Raw genomic sequence first — 24,151 nt, forward strand, 5'->3', positions numbered from 1 at the left:
TTTGGGTTGTTTTCTTACACATCTTTCCGCTCGCACTCTCGCAAGGCAGTTTGATTGTTTTTATACTCGCTCTCGATTTTCAGCCTGCCTTTTTTCCAGAGCTCAACGATCTTAACAGTTCTCCCAATCGCTTCGGGGAGTAACAATATTTTTATTGTATAACATATATTTCCCATGTATTACTGATTGACAAAAATATTGACCTTCTCTATTATATAAATTATGTCATTGTTTTCAAATATGAGGAAGGCCCACTTGTTACAAAAAATGCTTGTTTCAATACCAATAAAATCATTTATTATTTGTTTTCAACTATGATTAAGCCAAAGTTGATTCAAATATGCTTGTTATAATACAAATATCTATGTTCAAATATTATTAAACCTCAGTTGATATAATTATGCTTGAAAAGCATTGAACACTGTACTTGAGCTTGAAATATAATGAAATATACTAAAAGTAGTATCTCAATTAAAAAATCGGTTTACATTTCCTTCGCAGCAAACGGCGTTTAACCAAGAAACAAAGCAATATTCCAATCTTCAACCCTAAAACGCGAAAAAAATGTGTTGCACGATAGTCTCAACCGCTCGCAAATCACAGAGTCAACCTCTCTGTTCAATTATTAATATACTCTGGCTCATAGAGTATGAGCTCTCAACTCCGCCGGTATCATCCAACTGACGTGAAAAAAAATGCGAATGTGTCGTCATGCAATTGATTATATAAGCAACAGAGAATGATGCTGGGCCTTAGATTCTTTTTACATTACTCCAAAATTCGCAGTTTATCTTGCTTTCCTTTGCCTCGTCGAAATCCAATAAGATCCGAGTTAGCTTTCTTATATTTTTTCGATCCACTCGTGCTCGTTCCGCTCGGTGATTATGATTACTCAACTCAATTCAACTGATGACTTCTCATCGGTAGAGATTCTACTACCCCTCATGGGCTAAAATCAAGAGCACTCAACAGAACTCAATTGTAAAATACATTATTATACAATTCAAGAATAAGAGAGACAGAGAAAGAGATACGATGGAGAGCATCTTGTTTCATGCATGGAAATAAGCTTAGCTTATGCTTATTTGCTGTTCATTTTGAGAAGTTCGATGAAATTTATCAGCAAAAAATACGGATAGAGTTTTTATGAGTATTCCACAGGCGAAATAATGCTGCTTTGAGGCTTTACTGAATTTTGTATTTCTCCCGCTTCTGCATACCTAAAATATGAAGTAAAACACTTCACACATGTATAAAGTAACAAACTCGTTGATCAAGTCCGAAAGGGTTACACGCCTCTCCACCAATTAGAAGTCAGCAGCTGAGCAAGCAATGAGAACATACAGCAGCAGTACGTTTATTGAAGATAAGTGAGCAACGTTTTCTATTGGTCGGCAATTTTGATTATTATTTTATCCACTGGTGTGTTCCTGATTCAAACATCGATTACTCCATTCCTGCTACGTCCATTAACGTGATCTTGCAAACGCAGGAGATGGAAAGATGCAAAACAACCATATAACATCGCTCTAGTGAATATAAAGAATTAAAGAATTATCCATTCGCGTTTTCTTCTAACCCCATAGACATCATGTTACCTAGCCTGTAGTGAATCTATTTCTAGTATGATCGTTTTATTCGGTATCCGAAGCTATCTCAGGATAAATGTTTCCCGATCGATGAAGGCGTCTTCTAGTCCTCATCCTTTCGTATAGTGTACGCTCCCTAATCGCTTTTATTACAATTCGATGAGCTTTTGCCTTCAGGTCTGCTATTTCTTCCAGTGTAAATAAGCCGAGCACAAAACAGTGCAGAGTACAAAGTTTGTGCAGATATTTTGTTCTCTTCCTCGGTTCCAATGCAGAGATTATGTAGATCATAGCGTTATTTATTGTTATACGAGCATCGAGCCGTGCAAATTCTAACAATTGCTGTTGGTTAGCATCGTTTTCGCTATCACTCATATTGATGTCCGAAATCTGTAAATAAAACAATTGTCAATAAATCACGATTTACAAGTTCGAGGTAGGCAAACTTACCAACAACCGTATTCGCAACGACGAACAAGAACGAAATGAATAACTTTATACGAAATTACCAGCTCCAGTTAACACAACTGATTTTCACCTGGGATGAAATGGTACGCAATGTAACGAAATACAACTTTTAGCATGCAAATGGATCTGAAAATATACAAAAATTGTATCATAGGTTTTTCATGAGGTTGCTTAGTTTGCCTAGTATTTCTCAACATACAGCTGTATGAGAAGCAGTTAATAATCTTGTCTTAAGTAAATAAAAATAATGTATATAGATAAAATAGTAAAAAAAATAGTTAATAAAAAATCACAGATATGTGCTAAAATTTTGCGAGCAAAAAGGGTTAATTTTATTTTCGGGTTTGATTTTTCAATAGTGAAAAATGTTTATCTAATCCACCATTTGACATTTCCAATTATCACAAAACGTCATCGCAAGACTGAAATAGAAAAAAACGAAAGAGCAATATGACAATCCACAAGTAATGAACGTAAGCAACGCAAATCATTCATTAACAAATCGTCGACAAGAAAGGAACTTTCAGTAGTATGTATCGCAGACCTAAAAAATATTATTGCCCAAGTAAGTATCGTTAAAAACCGCTTCTCGTTACAGTGAAGCTCATAGTGAACGTTTTGTGACATTAATTTCTTCTCGTGTAGTCAATTTACAAAAAAAATGTAGATATTGTGCAAGATACCTCCATCATAAATGCCTAGACTGCCGCAATTTGCAAGAGGAACGTCAGTGCGACGCTGTTTACATTTTCTATCGGCATAGTCGGCAAGTGGTAAGTATCTTTTGTCTCCATTTCCTCTGGAAATCGTATCTAAAGCTTTGCGTTCTTTCTGACTCTAGGCAATCTGGGCTCATCGCCACTGCTACGAAAATAATCGTAGCCATAACCCCCAACAATAAAAAAAATGAAATAAAATAAATTTTTTTTTCAGAGTAAGCTAGGCGGTAATTATTCTTTTGCATGATGGAGTATGAGCTGCGAAAGAAAATAACCTTTACGACTGTAGATTTTCTATATGGGTAAGGAAATTTCTAGCAAGGCCAAGAAAAAGCCTTGGGAGTGAACCCCTAGCCCCAGTGAACCCCTGGGAGTAAATCTCTCTTTAGGGGATATAGGGGCTGAACCGTAGCGTTCGCCTTCAATGTTTTTTGTCCGTACAGTTGCTTGAAATAAAACTACTGAAGAATTGAGTTGTAATGTATTTATATTTTTCGACCGTAAATAATATTTCAGTACATTATTTCAACGATTTGTTCAGCTGTAATATTTTTTTGCTATTTTGAAAGTCAAATAATGCATCCAGCTTATATCAACATTGGAATCCAGAAATCTTCCTTGATTTTTAGAAACATATTAACAACGTTGTATACGAAATTGATCAGATTTTTATACGGACACTGTTTGCCAATCAAGGCATATATCAACACTGTTTCCCTTTCTAACATAAAGGTTGAACCTGCTCACTTGTGGCCTATGCTTATGCTTTCTAGCCAACATAAGGCAACATAATAGGGGCCATGAAATCTGCTCCGCGAAAACAAACTCTCTTCGTGTTTGTTACTTCCAAACTTCATCAAGCTTCTCTTTGCCATTAACAACAGCAATGGAGTTGGGTTCCTTTGCTGTTACAAACGACTCACCTTAGAACATTAAAGACCTCTCGCTCTTGCGTTTCTTTTATAATAGCTAAACCAAACATCACCTGAATACAGCTGCAGCTCTCGATTTACAACGCATGTGCAGTCAACATACACTGCTCTACCTTTGGGCGTGCTCCGAATCTACCAATGCAGAAAACAACCATCAACAGTTGAGGAGTTACAAACGAGAAGCACAAAAAAAGTTATGAATATAATTAAAATGTTCAATGGTATCTGCCTTTACAAACTTGTTTTGATCTGTTTAGCGATTATACTGTTCCTGTTCTTCCAAACTCATGAGTTAAATTAAGTCTAAAATATTCAAGCCTAAACATAAACGTGTGGCTTTAATTCAATATTTTGTAGATTCAGGAAATGCATAATTCATACCCATCGAATACAATATATTATTAAAAACTAAAACAAATAAATATTATATATTAATTATTTTATAACATATAATAAAAATAACATAATTTCAACAAAACAGTACTTGTTTATACATTTATATAAATAAATATATATATAAAAAAATATATATATATTTATATATATAAATATATATATATATATATATATATATATATATATATATATATATATATATATATATATATATATATATATATATATATATATATATATATATATATATATATATATATATATATATATATATATATATATATATATATATTTAAATATATATATTTATATATATATATATATATATATATATATATATATATATATATATATATATATAAATATATTTATTTATTTACTAGCTGATAAACCCGATTTCATTCGGGTCGACGTAGTTTGAGGAAAAATAAAGGAGCATTTTTACGTATGGTTGTGTAATTCAATTTTTGATGTGTATATTATTTTTTTCTTAATTAGTTGTATTCATTCTATAAACGTTATTCCTAGCTTCGGCTTTGAAGGTTTTCAATTTCAATCAATTCATCTCTCTCTGTTCCTCTTGACATATCCCTTCCAAACGATTGTACCTGTTTTTTTCAAAATATCATTCACTCCTTTATAACAAATCGAGCCTTTTAACCATCTTAGCTATCAAGAAAAGGATTTTTTTATAAAAACCTTTCTTCTCTTGTTGTTTCACAACTACCTTTCGCTTCATAATCTTCGTTTCGTTTGATCAACCCGTTCTTGCCCACAAATTTTCTTCTTAATACAACTGATATTAATACTGCTTAATACATTTTATTAAGGCGAACATGCAATGTTGTTGTTAAATTAGACGATATTTGTTCCTTTGGGCATTTTTTTTTCAATATTCCGAACAGGGATTGTATGCCCTCCCACGCATTTGTCTCCAACCGGGAGTCCTGCAACGTCCCATTCTAATTTTCGAGTAAATATTGACATATTTAAGAATTTGCCCCAATTCATTTAAATCAGACATGATTGCTATGCTTGACCATATTTTCTAATACTCTAATAGAAAGAGCTCGTATGGGAGCTTTTGTTTGAAAAATTTTGTGTAAACAGAACCATCCTCACCTAAAATCATCCGGACCAAGCTTTAGTGCTATGACTAAATTATTTTCTGTAATGCAGACAGGAGGTTCTTTGGAAACCTCCCTTTGTTTCCCACAAATAAATCTTCGTCGCGTTATGAATAGGCAGAAGCATTTGTAGCGTGTTTCAATCGAATTGGAAGCCTTGTGTATTTTTCAATAATTTTTCTGTGTTTGGTAGAGGGAGAGTGACAACCATTTGGTTATCCGCTTGTAGAACTGAAATTTTGGTCTTGTGCTTTGGTCAGAACTGAAAGTCTTTGTATTAAGTGATAAAATTTTAGTTGATTTCGACGACATATGTACTTCAAGGTGATATTATATGATTTGTTAAACGGGGGGTGGATGAAAGCCCCCCTTTGTTCTTCATTGAGGAGGCTGAAATTTTGCCAGTATTTGTTTAAAGTAATGAAACATTTGAATTTCAGCCAAATCGGACATCATTTGCATTTTTAAATGAATAGTCATGAATTGGGTTGTATGGGAGCCCTCCATTTTGGGGGGCTCTAAAAAAATAAAAAAATCAAATGCCTAAATCCGAGACCATCATACACATATGTACTAAGTTTGGTGCAAATCGGTTCAGTGGAAACCCCATTGAAGTGCGCGCATAGGCACTCTTATATACATATATAAATATATATGTATATATATATATATATATGTGTATATATATTTATATATATTTTCATATATATATATATATGTATATATATATATATATATATATATATATATATATATATATATATGTATATATATATATATATATATATATATATATATATATATATATATATATATATATATATATATAAATATATATATATATATATAAATATATATATATATATATATATATATATATATATATATATATATATATATATATATATATATATATATATATATATATATATATATATATATATATATATATATATATATATATATATATATATATATATATATATATATATATATATATATATATATATATATATATATATGTGTGTGTATATATTTATATGTATCTATATATATATATATATATATATATATATATATATATATATATATATATATATATATATATATATATATATATATATATATATATATATATCTATATATATATAAATATATATACATCTATATATATATATATATATATATATATATATATATATATATATACATATATATATATATATATATATATATATATATATATATATATATATATATATATATATACATGTTCACAAATACACATTGTCATCTGATGACTTATTTAAAGGAAATGAGACTTGTGACTTATTTAAAGGAAATGAGGCAAAAAAGTCCTTAAAAGTCCATACTTACTGCAGGGGAGCAAATGAGTGGGACGACATTCAATTCATGTTCGCAAGATTGGAAAAAAATGTTAGAACATAATATGTTGTCTAATTACACAAAAACTTGGCGTGTTCGCTTAAACATAGTACATGCAAGAAGTAGCAAAGTATGAGCTTCCTCAATGCGGAAATGGGGCATAAGAGAGCTCTTACAATCCTCACTTCCTGGAATGTTCAAAAAACGTTTAGCGATAGAAATGTTTTTTTTTTTCATTTAAACCAGAGACTTTTACATCATGAAGGGAAAAGGAATGGTCGTTTGCGGAATAAAAGAAATTCACAAAAATGTAATGCCGCCATCCAGCAGTTCAGTTTCCTGCAATTCTTCACCAATTAAATTAGACACTAAACTCGCGATGTATGTCAGAATATAAATGTGCAAAATATTCTTCCACCTATAGCTATAAATAACGCTATACGTTTTTTCAGTATGATTCCATTTTTAATTTTGAAGAGTTGCGTAGGAAATATGGTTGAAGTAAACAGAATTAAGTTTAGTTTACAGAGAGTGATCATTACATATACGGAATGGCGTTTCGAAAAAGAACTGCTATATAGGTGAATAATAAAGGAAAAAAGGACAATTGTATCCAGGTAGTATAAATGATGAATTAAGCGTATACGAATGAAAACTAGAAAAAATGTCAACGTCATGCATGCTTTGGATGTAACAACATGTTTGTTTTCCTTATTGCTATGTAGAGGGATTGATATGACGGGTCCAAGAAAAATTACAAAGGACCAAAAGGGTGTTTCGAAAGGGTGGATGTGGAAAACACCAGGCATAAACAAAAGCTTTTATCTAATTTATGACGTGCAAAAGGCCATAGATTAGGCAGAAACATTTTGACAAGAACGGGTTTATCACACGAAACGAAAAATATGTACAGAAATGACTGTTGTGTAAAAACAAGAGAAGAGAAGATTTGATATAAAATTTTTTCTTGGATAGCTGAAATGACTAAAAAAGTAGATTTGTTAAAAAAAGGAGTTCAAGATAGTTTGAAAAAGCATAGTATAGCCATTTGAATAATGTGTTTCAAAAGCTCCAGAGAAAGATGAATGAAACGAAATAGTAAACCTCGGGAAATCGGGTTTATCAGTTAGTTTATAATATATTTATACAAACAATTTCAGGAATTGTTGAATCAGTTCTTTTATCGAAATATAAATTAGTAATCATGGATAAGAAATAGTAATTTGTCAAATAAGAGGGAAATCGACAGCGAAGACTATATAGACTGTGCTTCATGTGCGGCAATGGTTTGCAGCTTTGTGAGCTGATGACTAAATGCTAGCTTTTTTGTTGTTTTTTATATCAAGTTAAAGCTCAAATAGACCTAAAAAAACTTGTGTTGCTTTGATATGTTTGACTTGAGGTGGGAGAAAATTTGAGACAATGATCGTGACTTCGATGTTCGCTTCCGGTGAAAATCGTGCAACCTACATCCCACTCTAAAACATCCCGGGGCTGTCACTTACAGTATCTTGCATAAGGGTACACTCAGGGAAACTTTATTTCACCACTCATTTCTGTCGTGATTGTCACATTTCAACGTTCACTTGAGAACATTTCAAATTACTTTCTAAGCCTAGGTCAACCCTTTGTAGAAAGGCTAGAAGTAATTCGCCAAAGGCTTTCCTCAAATTGTGCAAACAACGTGCGCCACGAGATCGTCTCACACAATCGGATTTGAAAGCTCCTGCGCACACTCATGTATACGTGGAAAGTGCACTGAAAATTGCCGCTATACACTGAAAGTCTTTACGGCCATAACAGAGACAGGCACTGTTGCAAAGTGAACGAGAGCGTGTTACTAAGCCAATCTGAATTCGTAGCATCAACAGTCCCAAGCTAAGGCAACCTCAGGTACGACTTTTTGCACATCTGCTCCTGCAATTGCTTAAAAGCCCATTTTACACACGAGACGAATCACATTCAAAGCAGCTATGCTGTCGCTTCGTAAAATAACCAACACGCTGAAGGGCGCTGAAGCACTGGTGTGCGAGAGATCGTCGTTCCATACAACAAGTCCAAGGATAAGACAATGGAGCTCATTCATAGCGCTGTTGTGCCACAGATAGTCGTCTAATGTTTGCTCGGTATAGTGGCTTGAAACAAAATTACTGCAGAACTGAGTCGTAATGTATTTATATTTTTCGACCGTAAATAATATCGATAATATCGATAATATTTTTCTAAAGAGTGCTAGAGACCGAGATCTCTAGCACTCTTTAGGAAAAAATAAGGCCCTCAAATGATTCGTCACAGATTTTCCAGATAGTATAAAAATGATATGCATTTGATCGTTTAACACGATTGCATTTGAAAGCTTCAGCACGAACTCACACATACGTGGGGAGTACAGTGCATTACGGAGCAACGTTACAACATTTACAGCTGTGGTAGAGTCAGGCACTGTCACGAAATTAGCGAGAGCGTGTAACTAGCCTTATATATGAGTATGTTTCTAGCCGATTGCATTATTAACGTGTGATGCTTTGACGTGACTGCATGCTGAAGGAAGCTGTGTGTGAGAAAAAAAGTCAGCGTGAATTCGCAGCATCAAACAGCCCTAAGCTAGTATAATCCTACGTAATTTTAAATACATATCTGCCCCATACCCTATTTTATAAGCTTTTCCTCGCAAGGGACGATTTACATTTGCAGTGACCAACGATGGAGCAAACTCCACCTATCAACCGCGAATTGACAATAGATTAAATGAAAGTGCTAACAATTCTGTCGATTATTGATGCACATGAGGCGGTGCATGACGCCCATTTGAATGCAACTATAACGAAAAAAGTTGATGGTGCCCTGGCTCTGATGACATATGAGCTTATTGCTGACGACTCTATCGAGAATATTTGTGAGAAAAAGTCTGCGGCTACGCAAACAGCGCACTTAATCGTGGAATACAAGATCGATTGCTTGTATATGCTGGCCAAGGCGTTCGAGCGGTTCTTCGAACCTCCCTGCTGAATTTTAGATTGATTTTGAGCCCTCACAGATATTTTCTAAAACTAAACTCACTCGTGGCATAATTCGATTTACAAAGCAAGATAAACATCATAACATAAGGGTGAATTAGAAAAATTAAAAAGTATGAAAAATGGAATCATTTTTTCCAACGTTGCTAAGTCTTAGCAGTATAACTAAACAGAAAATATGTATACATGTTTGTATTGATATTTGTATTTATTCGCAATATGTAACGATATTTCTCGGTCCATGGACTGTTCAACTACGCTTTCTCGAAAAGATGAACTATTTTCTTAAGCGAGTGAAGGGATTTTCTCTTTAACAAGTGATGGGATTTTTTGTTTTCACACGTGAAGGATTTTGGAAAATGAAGATTTCTTTTAAATTAAAGAAATGAGTTTTTGTTTGATGCATTGTTTAAAATAATTGCTTTGTGTCAGTTGTGCATTGAATTTAATACACTGGACGAGTTGAAATCAACGCTACGCATAATACTACTTGATCTATGAACTTTTAACAGAATTTTAGATTACTAGCATGAGTAGGGTATATAAAATGAATTTCGAGGAACCATTTTGTCAAACCAATAAGATCTAAAAATGCAATGAAAAAATGTATGGTCAAGCATGAATTCTGAGTTATCTTCTCCTTTCAAATAGCCCGTCTTGTTGATCGATACCACAGGTATATGTCTTATTAATATTTATAGTACTCAGATACGCATCTGAGAATATCGAGGACGTGTTAAGCAGGAGTTCAATCGTAGAGCTTTCTAGAGGTGTCAACAATCCAATCCAATATTAAGGCATATAGCAGCTGTCCCGCAATATCAAAATCGGACGCAATATTCTTTTCAAGATTCATTTCCACCTGATCGATTTATTGCTACATTTGGTTGTGGCCTTTCGGAAAGCAAATGGAGCCAAGAGAGTGTCTAGCAGTAATTGCAGAAAGCTATAGCCAGAAACAGTTGGTGAAACTTTCGTGATTGCAAGGGCCTCTTGTCGGAAATTAAACACACCGCAATTCGCTTAATTTGAATTTTTTCCCGTTTATTAAGAGAGAAGTATGGATCTTTAGTGATTTTACAAATTTAACAACACCTATTACGCCCAACGTATTATTGAAAATTTACTATCATTACAAATCATCATCTTGGTAATTGCTTGGGGCCAGACAGAGTCATAGCTGGTCAATTAGTCCTTTCACATGAACACGCGCGGAAAGATGAAGGTACGTCATCGCGAGAGTATTTATAGCGCCCCTTTTGGAGGCAAAAGATTTTCCATTATCGCAAGTCACCGATTTGATAGACAGCAACTCCATCGCGCTGCATGAAATTTAAGTTTCTCCTTGCCCAAGGTGTTGACCGTACAAAGGAGGGAGATTTAAGCGACAAATAAGCAAGTGAAAAAGCACGAGGCCGGAAACAATCACCAGCGAGGTGCGATCTATTGATCTTATTGAATGATGTAAAGGGATTCTGCTGTCGTCGAGACTTTTTCAAAATTAATGAACTTTTATTATGCTCTATACGTGATGTACGTGCTGTGTATGTTGTTCGTTGTTTTGAACATGTTGCATTATTAAATACTAGAAATATTTCCTTATTAAAAAAAAAACATGGAGTATTGTTTTTCACACAACGAACATGTATGGTCATATATTTAAACTAGCTGATTAACTCGATTTAATTCGGGCTATTGTTGTTTAACGGGAACAGCCAGGGGTATTTGACGAATACTTGTGTAATACAAACATTGATGTGTCTGTTAGTCTTTCTTCAGTTTCCATTTGCATTCATTCGATTCAATTAATTCCTAGATTTGTTTCAATGATCTTTCAATATCGCTACACTCATATTCTCTCGCGTTCTTGAGACATTTAATACTATTTGCTATACCTTACCTTTTCAAAATTTCTTTATCTCATACATCCTACTTCTGTTCCCTGACCACAATATCATATCAACGATCGGAATTTATATCAAATCCTCTTTTCCCTCTCTGTTTAACAACCACCATTTCTTCTCAAACCCTTCTTGTCGTAAGAACAATTCGTTCTCACCAATATAATTTTACCCAATCTTTGACCTTTCTGCTACTGCTCTGAAAAGCTACTGTCTATAGCCATTGTTTTCCTCATCCAATCTATGGAAACACCTCTCAAATCCTTTATTTGTGTTCTTGAATTTGTCCCACCTTAACAGTGAAGCAAAATAACGCGTTGTTTCAAACATTGAGTTCATGGCATTAACTTTAGCTTTTGAAAATCTTGTATTTGCTTACGCTGCCTTGCTGCAATTTTCTCTTCTGCTACACCTGTGCTATATTACACCTGTAATGCTACTCACTTTCAAAACACTGTTCCGTGATTGTAATCATTAATCTCTGCCATTTGACTTCTTAGCTCTCAAAGCTACACGCTCTCTCCTTTTTTTGTGCCTTAGAAGGACTTTTTAGTAGTCCTTTGAATATTTTCAAATCGCATTTTCTACAAAATGCATTTCAACATAGTGATTGAAAAAGGAGTTTTTCGGAGTTGATGCCTAACCTTATTTTGGTTTATAGCTTGAAGAATTTTTTTTCTGTTCGTAAAATAGCACACGTTTTAAGTGATAACACAATAGTTGTTCAGTGGAGTTTAGTGTCTTAGTTTAAACCGATGAGTGAAGAGAGAAGAGGTGGAGGAAACTGAACCGTCTGTTGACGACTTTTGAATTTGTGAGAATATCTGTTTATTATGCAAACGGGCATCTTTATGCCCTCCATGATGTAAAAATCATTCATTGATAAATCTAAAATGAATTATTTCTATTTTTGAACAATTTTATTAGTTTCCAGGAAACTGTATGGGTTGGGTTGAAGTGTACTGGCCAAATTTTAGTTAAACCGGACAACATATGTAATTTTAAGCATTTACTTTCCGCTTGTTGAATTGATATTCTGCTGATTTTTGTATTAGATGATAAACACTAAAATTATTCGGACGAAATTTATATACCTGTGTAAATCTTATAAATAAAAATGAATGTTTGTATGTATACATATATGTGCTTATGCGCGCGCTTCAATGGGGTTTGCACTGAACCGATTTGCACCAAACTTGGTACATAGGTGTATGATGGTCTCGGATTTAGGCATTTGATTTTTTTTATTTTTTTAGAGCATTAGGGCTCCTATACAACCCCAATTCGCGACTATTCATTTAAAAATATAAATGATGCCTGATTTGGTTGAAATTTGGTACATAGATGTTTCATTACTTTAAAAAAATACTTGAAAAATTTCAGCCTCCTCAATGAAGAACAAAGGGGGGCTCCCATACAACCCCCCCTTCAAAAAAGTGAATAATATTCGCTTAAAATTATAGTCGTAGCCCGATTTAGCTGAAATTCGGTGCATAAACGTTTCATTACTAAAAACTAATATTCGCAAAATTTGAGCCATCTCAACGGGGAACAAAGGGGGGCTCCCATGCAAACCCCCCCTTCAAAAAGTGAATATTATCCGCTTAAAATTATAGATGACGCCCGATTTGGCTGAAATTTGGTACATAGATGTTTTATTACTTAAAACTAATATTGACAAAATTTCAGCCTCCTGAATGAAGAACAAAGGGGGGCTCCCATACAACCCACCCCCAACACCCAAAAAGTGAATATTATTCGCTTAAATCTGTAAATGATGTCCAATTTTTCTGAAATTTGGCAAACATATTTCTTTTTACATTCGGCAAAAGTATTCAAAACTTCATCCACCCCCGTGGGATAAAAAGGGGGGTTCCCATACAAACTACCCCCGTCTAACGAATCTATAATAATTACTAAACAATACAAAAAACCACCGGTTTGACTAAAATTCGGAATGCATGTATCTTTTTCAATTTTACAAAAGAATCTAAATCATTAGATACTCCGGTGGGGAACAAATGGGGGCTCCCATACAGCCCCCTATCAAAGAAGGCAATATTATTCACTTAAAACTACAAAACACAGATCTGGTCGAAATTCAGCACAAATGAATCTATTTATATTTTGCAAAAGAATCAAAAGTTTTGGCAGCCCCGATCAAGAAAAAAGGGAGGGCTTCTATACAACCACAAAAAAGGGGGCAACAATGCAACACAAACACACAACCACAAAAAAGGGGGGCAAAATACAAATGAAGACCGAAATATCCGCAATTCGACAAACATGTTTCTTTTAACTTTTCGAGCAGAAACTAAAGCTTCAGTTACCCCGAAGAAAAAACGAGCATCTTCTATACCATTCGCTGTCCTTATTATGAAATAATATGTAGGTCTTTTAATGGCTATACAAAATTCAAACGATGACCAATTTGACTGAACATGTTTTTATAAATCTGTTTGTAAAAATCTTAACCCTCCTGCCCCCTAAGAGGATAAAAGAGTAGGGGGTCTTCCATACATTCCCTTTCACAGTAATTGAAAATCGTTGAAAATACAAATGACATTGATTTAACCTAAATATTGCGTATGCATTTCTTAAAATTCTCTATACAATATGTGATGAAGTATAAGTTTCCCGGTTTGGTATATCTTTTCATCACAAAATATCACTGTGAAGTACATATGTCGTCGATATCAACTAAAATTTAATCACTTAATACAAAGACTTTCAAAATTCCAATTTCTACAAGCGGATAACCCTCTCCCTCTACCAAACACAGAAAAGTTATATAAAAATATGTATGGCTTCCAATTCGATTGAAACACAGTACAAATGCTTCTTCCTATTTATAGTGCGACGAAAATTCATTTACACCAGTGCGAAACAAAGGGAGGTTTCCAAAGAACCTTCTGTCTGTATTACCAAGAAAATAATTCGGTCATAGCAATAAAGCTTGGTCCGGATGATTTTAGGTGAGGATGATTATTTTTACACAAAATTTAAAAAAAGAGCTCCCATACGAACTCTTTCTATTAGAGTATTGGAAAATAAGGTCAAGCATAGCAATCATGTCCGGATTAATTGAAATGAGGCAAATTTCTTAAAATGTCCATATTTACTGGAAAATTAGAATGGTGACGTTGCAGCTCTCCCGGGTGGAAGCAAATTGGTGGGGGGCATACAATACCTATTCGGAAAATTGGAATAAAAAATGCCCAAAGTAACAAATATCGTCTAATTTAACAACAAGTTTTCATGTACGCCTTAACACAGTCTATGCAACAAGTAGCAAAGTATCATATTCTCCAATGCAGAAACAGCGGTATGCAACCCTTATTTATTGGAATGTTCAAAAATCGCTCCTCGATACAAATGTTTTTTGTTTATTCTTTCCAACGAGAAACTTTTACATTATGGACAGTTCAAACAAACAGTTCAGTTTCCTGCAACTTTTCTCTCTTCTACCGTTTATTTAGACACTAAACTGCAATGAGAAACTCAACTCTTCTTCACTCCACGCATGTCAAAATTTAACAGTGTATAATACTTTTCAACACATTGTTGTACATAACGCTATGCCCTTATTCAATAAGATTCAATTTTAAATTGTGTTGAGTAACGTTGGAAATGTGGTTGGTGTAATAAATTCAAATATCGATTTCAGAGCGTAATGTTTTCTAACATGGAATGGCCTTTTGAAAGTAACAGCAATACAGATAAAATATAAAAGAAATGGAAAATTGTTTCCAGGCAGCATCAGTGACGAAATAAGAATAAGAGATAGAAAAGTAGAAAGAATTTGATCGTCATACATGCTCAAAATGGAACCACATGCTACTTTTCCTCATTGTTATGCAAATAAATTGATATGACGCATCCAAGAAAAATGGTAGTCATAAAAAAGGATCTTTGAAAGAGTTTAAGCAGAAAACACTAGGCATAAAAAATAGGTTTTACTAAATTTATGACGTGAAAGATGAAAAAGATTAGGGAGAAAATTTTTGGTAAGAACGTGTTGGTCATACGAAGCGAAGATTATGAAGAGAAATGGTAGCTGTGAAACAAAAAGAGAAGAAAGGATTTGATATATAATCCTTTCCTTGATAGCTAAGATGGTTTAAACGGTAGATTTGTTAAAAAAGGAATGCAGGACAGTTTGAAAAAGCACGGTATAGCCAATTGGATAAAATGTGTCAAGATCAACAGAGAAAGATGAATTAAATGAAATAGAAAACCTTGAAACACGAAGCTAGGAATCACGTAAAAACAATGGATACAACTAAATGAGAAAAAAGGATATACACACCAAAAATTGAACTACACCAGTATACGTAAAAATGACCTTTTATGATTACTAAAACTACGTCGACCCGAATGAAATCGGGTTTATCAGCTAGCTATATATACATATACATATATATAAATATACATATATATATATATATATATATATATATATATATATATATATATATATATATATATATATATATATATATATATATATATATATATATATATATATATATATATATATATATATATATATATATATATATATATATATATATATATATATATATATATATATATATATATATATAATATATATATATATATATATATATATATATATATATATATATATATATATATATATATATATATAATAAATTCATTTAATAGCCAATGCTACATATACGCAACATTTGAACTGTTTTTTACATCATCACTTCTCTGCGTCATTCTCAATAGGAAAAAGCATCGTTGGTCTAACATCAGAGCGTCCGGTGAAGCTTCTCTTGCAGCTTGCTTTCAAAAGCACCGCTAATGTTCACCTATCGATAGTCAGTCTAGTTGCAGCCTTCGAGTAAGAGTGCACAGAGAATGGAAAACCAGCAGTTGATGGGTGAGAAATGGGTGGCGTTGCCAAACGCTGAAGCAACGAATTGTACGATCTATTCCGAAGAGCTATACAAATCGAAGCACCTGGACACCGAGGAGGAACGATTACGCACGTTCAAAGGATGGCCAAGCCACGCCATCCGGCCCAATCTTCTGGCACGCCATGGCTTCTTCTACTTCGGCCGTTTCAGTGAAGTGCAGTGTTGCGGGTGTGCCTTGAAGCTGCAGCAATGGAAGGCGTGCGATGACGTGTTGCTCAAGCACCGCTTTAGGATGCCCTGGTGCCCTTTCGTGATGGGGTTGGCATCCCCGAAACATTCCGGATATGTATCGTTTGCTCGCCGCCGCGTTACGTACAGAAACTACCCGATAGCGCTGACGCACCTGAAGGAGGCCATGGTGCAGGCTGGTTTCTTTTATACCGGTCACTTCGATCGGGTTCTGTGCTTCATGTGCGGCAATGGATTGCAGCTTTGGGAGCTGGACGACGATCCCATGGAGCTGCACGCCCATTACCACCCGTCTTGTATGTACGTTCGATTTATCAAGTACAGGGATAATCTACGGGCGAGTTCGCGCTGATGACTAAATGCTAGCTTTTTTGATGTTTTTTATATCAAATTAAAGCTCAAATAGACCTAAAAAAAACTTGTGTTGCTTTGATATGTTTGACTTGAGGTGGGAGAAAATTTGAGACAATGATCGTGACTTCGATGTTCGCTTCCGGTGAAAATCGTGCAACCTACATCCCACTCTAAAACATCCCGGGGCTGTCACATTCCACTCTACGTACCTGTGTATACGAATTACGTGAGTTAAAGAGGTCGATGGAGCCTGCGAAAACTCACTTACAGTATCTTGCATAGGGGTACACTCAGGGATACTTTATTTTACCACTCGTTTCTGTCGTGATTGTCACATTTCAACGTTCACTTGAGAACATTTCAAATTACTTTCTAAGCCTAGGTCAACCCTTTGTAGAAAGGCTAGAAGTAATTCGCCAAAGGCTTTCCTCAAATTGTGCAAACAACGTGCGCCACGAGATCGTCTCACACAATCGGATTTGAAAGCTCCTGCGCACACTCATGTATACGTGGAAAGTGCACTGAAAATTGCCGCTATACACTGAAAGTCTTTACGGCCATAACAGAGACAGGCACTGTTGCAAAGTGAACGAGAGCGTGTTACTAAGCCAATCTGAATTCGTAGCATCAACAGTCCCAAGCTAAGGCAACCTCAGGTACGACTTTTTGCACATCTGCTCCTGCAATTGCTTAAAAGCCCATTTTACACACGAGACGAATCACATTCAAAGCAGCTATGCTGTCGCTTCGTAAAATAACCAACACGCTGAAGGGCGCTGAAGCACTGGTGTGCGAGAGACCGTCGTTCCATACAACAAGTCCAAGGATAAGACAATGGAGCTCATTCATAGCGCTGTTGTGCCACAGATAGTCGTCTAATGTTTGGTCGGTATAGTGGCTTGAAACAAAATTACTGCAGAACTGAGTCATAATGTATTTATATTTTTCGACCGTAAAGAATATCGATAATATCGATAATATTTTCGACCGAGACCGAGATCTCTAGCACTCTTTAGGAAAAAATAAGGCCCTCAAATGATTCGTCACAGATTTTCCAGATAGTATAGAAATGATATGCATTTGATCGTTTAACACGATTGCATTTGAAAGCTTCAGCACGAACTCACATATACGTGGGGAGTACAGTGCATTACGGAGCAACGTTACAACATTTACAGCTGTGGTAGAGTCAGGCACTGTCACGAAATTACCGAGAGCGTGTAACTAGCCTTATATATGAGTATGTTTCTAGCCGATTGCATTATTAACGTGTGATGCTTTGACGTGACTGCATGCTGAAGGAAGCTGTGTGTGAGAAAAAAAAGTCAGCGTGAATTCGCAGCATCAAACAGCCCTAAGCTAGTATAATCCTACGTAATTTTAAATACATATCTGCCCCATACCCTATTTTATAAGCTTTTCCTCGCAACTGACGATTTACGTTTGCAGTGACCAACGATGGAGCAAACGCCGACTTTCAACCGCGAATTGACAATAGATGAAATGAAAGTGCTAACAATTCTGTCGATTATTGATGCACATGAGGCGGTGCATGACGCCCGTTTGAATGCAACAATAACGAAAAAAGTTGAGTTGATCTTTTTGATTGAAGCATTGTTTAAATTATTTTGCTCTGATTTTAATACACTGGACGAGTTGAAATCAACGCTACGCATAATACTACTTGATCTATGAACTTTTAACAGAATTTTAGATTACTAGCATGAGTAGGGTATATAAAATGAATTTCGAGGAACCATTTTGTCAAACCAATAAGATCTAAAAATGCAATGAAAAAATGTATGGTCAAGCATGAATTCTGAGTTATCTTCTCCTTCCAAATAGCCCGTCTTGTTGATCGATACCACAGGTATATGTCTTATTAATATTTATAGTACTCAGATACGCATCTGAGAATATCGAGGACGTGTTAAGCAGGAGTTCAATCGTAGAACTTTCTTGAGGTGTCAACAATCCAATCCAATATTAAGGCATATAGCAGCTGTCCCGCAATATCAAAATCAGACGCAATATTCTTTTCAAGATTCATTTCCACCTGATCGATTTATTGCTACATTTGGTTGTGGCCTTTCGGAAAGCAAATGGAGCCAAGAGAGTGTCTAGCAGTAATTGCAGAAAGCTATAGCCAGAAACAGTTGGTGAAACTTTCGTGATTGCAAGGGCCTCTTGTCGGAAATTAAACACACCGCAATTCGCTTAATTTGAATTTTTTCCCGTTTATTAAGAGAGAAGTATGGATCTTTAGTGATTTTACAAATTTAACAACACCTATTACGCCCAACGTATTATTGAAAATTTACTATCATTACAAATCATCATCTTGGTAATTGCTTGGGGCCAGACAGAGTCATAGCTGGTCAATTAGTCCTTGCACATGAACACGCGCGGAAAGATGAAGGTACGTCATCGCGAGAGTATTTATAGCGCCCCTTTTGGAGGCAAAAGATTTTCCATTATCGCCCGATTTGATAGACAGCAACTCCATCGCGCTGCATGAAATTTAAGTTTCTCCTTGCCCAAGGTGTTGACCGTACAAAGGAGGGAGATTTAAGCGACAAATAAGCAAGTGAAAAAGCACGAGGCCGGAAACAATCACCAGCGAGGTGCGATCTATTGATCTTATTGATTGATGTAAAGGGATTCTGCTGTCGTCGAGACTTTTTCAAAATTAATGAACTTTTATTATGCTCTATACGTGATGTACGTGCTGTGTATGTTGTTCGTTGTTTTGAACATCTTGCATTATTAAATACTAGAAATATTTCCTTATTAAAAAAAACATGGAGTATTGTTTTTCACACAACGAACATGTATGGTCATATATTTAAACTAGCTGATTAACTCGATTAAATTTTTGCTTATGTTGCTTAAGGGGAACAGTCAAGGATATTTGACGAATGCTGGTGTAATACAAACATTGATGTGTCTGTTAATCTTTCTTCAATTTCCATTTGCATTCATTCGATTCAATTAATTCCTAGATTTGTTTCAATGATCTTCCAATATCGCTACACTCATATTCTCTCGCGTTCTTGAGACTTTTAATACTATTTGCTATACCTTACCTTTTCAAAATTTCTTTATCTCATACATCCTACTTCTGTTCCCTGACCACAATATCATATCAACGATCGGAATTTATATCAAATCCTCTTTTCCCTCTCTGTTTAACAACCACCATTTCTTCTCAAGCCCCTCTTGTCGTAAGAACAATTCGTTCTCACCAATATAATTTTACCCAATCTTTGACCTTTCTGCTACTGCTCTGAAAAGCTACTGTCTATAGCCATTGTTTTCCTCATTCAATCTATGGAAACACCTCTCGAATCCTTTATTTGTGTTCTTGAAATTGTGCCACCTTAACAGTGAAGCAAAATAACGCGTTGTTTCAAACATTGAGTTCATGGCATTAACTTTAGCTTTTGAAAATCTTGTATTTGCTTACGCTGCCTTGCTGCAATTTTCTCTTCTGCTACACCTGTGCTATATTACACCTGTAATGCTACTCACTTTCAAAACACTGTTCCGTGATTGTAATCATTAATCTCTGCCATTTGACTTCTTAGCTCTCAAAGCTACACGCTCTCTCCTTTTTTTCGTGCCTTAGAAGGACTTTTTAGCAGTCCTTTAAATATTTTCAAATCGCATTTTCTACAAAATGCAACTCAACATAGTGATTGAAAAAGGAGTTTTACGGAGCTGATGCCTAACCTTATTTTAGTTTATAGCTTGAATAATATTTTTCCTGTTCGCAAAATAGCACACGTTTTAAGTGATAACACAATAGTTGTTCAGTGGAGTTTAGTGTCTTAGTTTAAACCGATGAGTGAAGAGAGAAGAGGTGGAGGAAACTGAACCGTCTGTTGACGACTTTTGAATTTGTGAGAATATCTGTTTATTATGTAAACGGGCATCTTTATGCCCTCCATGATGTAAAAATCATTCATTGATAAATCTAAAATGAATTATTTATATTTTTGAACAATTTTATTAGTTTCCAGGAAACTGTATGGGTTGAGTTGAAGTGTACTGGCCAAATTTTAGTTAAACCGGACAACATATGTAATTTTAAGCATTTGCTTTCCGCTTGTTGAATTGTAATTCCGTTGATTTTTGTATATAGATGATTTTGTATATAAATGATAAACACTAAAACTAGTCGGACGAAATTTGTATACCTGAGTAAATAGTTTAATATAAAATTATTTTGTCCCAGTATGGTCTTTATCAGATTGTTTATACTTAACCATATATTGCATAGAGAATGATGAGAAGCGAGTATGCAAAGAGGAAATATATAGAAGCCTCCCATTCCTTTTAAGACTCCTCGAGGGGTGGTTGAGTATATAAGTTAAAGTTAATATGCGAATGAAAATGTCTATGTTTAACTAACGTTATTGATTCTAAGGGGAGGGATGTGAATGTATTGTAGCCTCCCTTTTTCTTCCATCGGAGAAGTTCAAATTTTTGTATCATTTAGTAATAAGTGAAACAAACCATATGCTTAAAAGTTTTGCAAATTCGATTGTGATTTGTATTTTTAAGCGAATATTACAAACTGTTCCGACGAAGGGCTACAACGGAGCCCCTTTTTCAGCCTCCAGTGAGACTCAAGCTTTGATTTTTTATACAAAACATAAAATAAGCATCTGAACCAGATTTAAGAAAAATCGAACATCGGTAATTGGACATTGATAATCACTAGAAAATATAGGAACAAAGGTAAATTTAATCTTTTTCTCGCAAAAGACTTCCAATGTTGTCCACATATTTTACAAAACATTCATGAACTATTTTTTTAATTCTGATTAAGCTCTTTCTGGATGTCAAGTGGTATGATATAAAAAGATTCCATTAATTATAAACAAATAGTAAATAGTAAACGTTTTCATAAAGGAAACTTGTATCGTCAAATTTAAAATGAATATAATGAACTTATGAAAAATAAAATTGACAGTTTCTACAACCTCGTTCAGAGACCCATGATAAACTTATATTGTGGAATACTTTTGAACATGGTTGAGAATTACGAAATAGAGCACTTACAAAAAGCGAAAATTATAAGGCTCTCTCTTTAGTTGTTTCTGAGATATACGATGGCAAAGTTGGAAAAGTGCAACAGAAAAAACGATTAAATTTCTGTACATTGAGCATATATGTCTAGAACGATGTTTTAAACAATATTATGTGCAATATTATGTGAAACAATAGCTTCGATGTACATCGAAAAATCCATCATTTTTTCCTGAGGTTGTGTAAACTACATTGGTATTATAAAAATAGCATCTTACATGACAACTGGTCATTTGGTCAACATTCAACACTCTTTGTCTCGGAGGTCTCAATGTGGAAAGAGCTAAATGAATTCTCAAACGAAACATTTTTTGCAGTAATGTTTTAAATTTTACCAACAGTTTACATTTATGACTCTTATGGAAATCGTGTTATTTGGCGAAAAGTGTAAGAAACGTCGACAGATAAATGTTTCAACAAAAATGTGAAAGTTATAAGAAGTTAGCATTGCCGTTGGGTTGTGAGTGAGAGGCTAAATTTCCCATGTCATACAATTTAATGGAACCACATCACTACGCTGACTTCGTGAATACACGGCGATGCTCATAAATGTATGTAAGGATGCAGAAAATGTAGTTACCGTTTTGTGGACAAAAATGAAACGACTTGTTGCTCACGAAACCATTTTAGATAGTCCTCGAACTCGAACGATGTTCACTGTGAAGAAAATAAAAAAATTCGTATGTAGTAATATATAGGACACAGAGCAATGTTTGTTAGTAAGTTATCATGCAATTTTATACACTAGCTACAAAGCTACTTATAAAGCAAGCTACAACACCAATCTACGTGACATAACCAGGTATGAAATCGATACAGTAGAACTCAATCGAACACGACGTTCGCGTCCAGATTATACACATGTAGCCATCCCTTTATATGCTGCTCGTGTACTTTTGCAACGCCATATTTTTCATCATTATCACATAGTTCATTCTCGTGTGCTTGTGTGTATGTGTAAGTGTACGTGTGATAAGTCAATTTCACCCTTGTGAGAGCTAGAAGGCCCCAGATCGTTCGTAGCCTGTATCCGGAACTGATAGTGCGTATGCGGTTTCAAGCCACTTGCGGTATATGCCGTGACCGCAGGATCCACACGCTCCGGGATAAGCGCCCAAGAGCCCTCATTCTCGCGGCACTGAACCGTATAATAGCGTAACGGTGCGAACCCATCCCGTCCTGGTGTCCAGCTGAAGGTAATCTGCTCCGATTGCACCTGCGAGCGTGAGATCTGCGGTGCTGAAGGCGCCTGTGGGATCTGCCTGTTGTTGGTGGTGTACACCAGTGCCACTGCGGTCTTGCCCCAACCTAGCCACGTCTGAGCCGTCACATTGAAGAGATAGTAACGCTCAGCGAGCAACTGTGTAGCTCGGAATGTGCGATCGGATGGTGGGAACTCCTGCGTGAAGTTAAGTGCCTGCGAGCCGTTCAACAGGTACGTGACGCGGTACGCCAGTATGGCTCCATTAGGTTCATCTGGCACGTCCCAGATGATGCGTGCCATGCTGAAGGACACATCCGGGAAGGACACATTCGACGGTGCGACCCGGTGTGTCCTCAAACGTCTGAATACGCACGGGCGGTGTACTGAGAGCGCCATCACCAAGGCGCGTGTACGCCAACACCTGGATGTCGTACTGCACGTACTTTTTCAGCTCAGTCAACGTCGCGGTGAAGGTGTAGTTGCCATTCTGATGTATCTTTTGTACCTCAGTCCACCGGACCACGATCGTCGTCGACAAAGTCGCGTTGGTTTCAACCACAACCGGGCCCATTGAAGGTACCGCCTCATGTACTCTGTATGCTTGTGTAATCCCGCCAAAACGACACTCTGTTCGGCCAACGGATCTAGCAGGTTTGGTGACACCGTCAACACCTTCATCTCCGTCTTGACCGGTTGCTCCATATCCCCGTCAGTCGGTTCGACGGCGATCTTACTGCCACCTCCAGGAGATGTTCCTCCAACACCACCAGCAGTACCACTAACACTGAGACCACTGCCTGTGGATGCTCCACCGCCCATGTTGTTG

The 24,151-nt window shown here is 35.5% G+C and overlaps 2 protein-coding genes across 2 annotated transcripts in view; one reads left to right on the plus strand and one right to left on the minus strand.

Moving 5' to 3' along the window:
• LOC128728994 (protein sidekick-like) overlaps positions 1–22 on the minus strand; it is an 85,505-nt gene extending 85,483 nt beyond the window's left edge. The window contains 1 exon segment of the mRNA XM_053822644.1: positions 19–22. Within this exon segment, the coding sequence (XP_053678619.1) occupies positions 19–22 (4 nt within the window).
• A 16,403-nt stretch (positions 23–16,425) lies between these two features.
• LOC128728995 (baculoviral IAP repeat-containing protein 3-like) lies at positions 16,426–17,025 on the plus strand. The gene has a single exon (XM_053822645.1). It carries the CDS (start codon positions 16,426–16,428, stop codon positions 17,023–17,025), a length of 600 nt encoding a protein of 199 aa, XP_053678620.1.
• The last annotated feature ends 7,126 nt before the right edge of the window (positions 17,026–24,151 follow it).

This window comes from Anopheles nili, chromosome X (assembly GCF_943737925.1).
Source record: "Anopheles nili chromosome X, idAnoNiliSN_F5_01, whole genome shotgun sequence".
Lineage (NCBI taxonomy): Eukaryota > Metazoa > Arthropoda > Insecta > Diptera > Culicidae > Anopheles > Anopheles nili.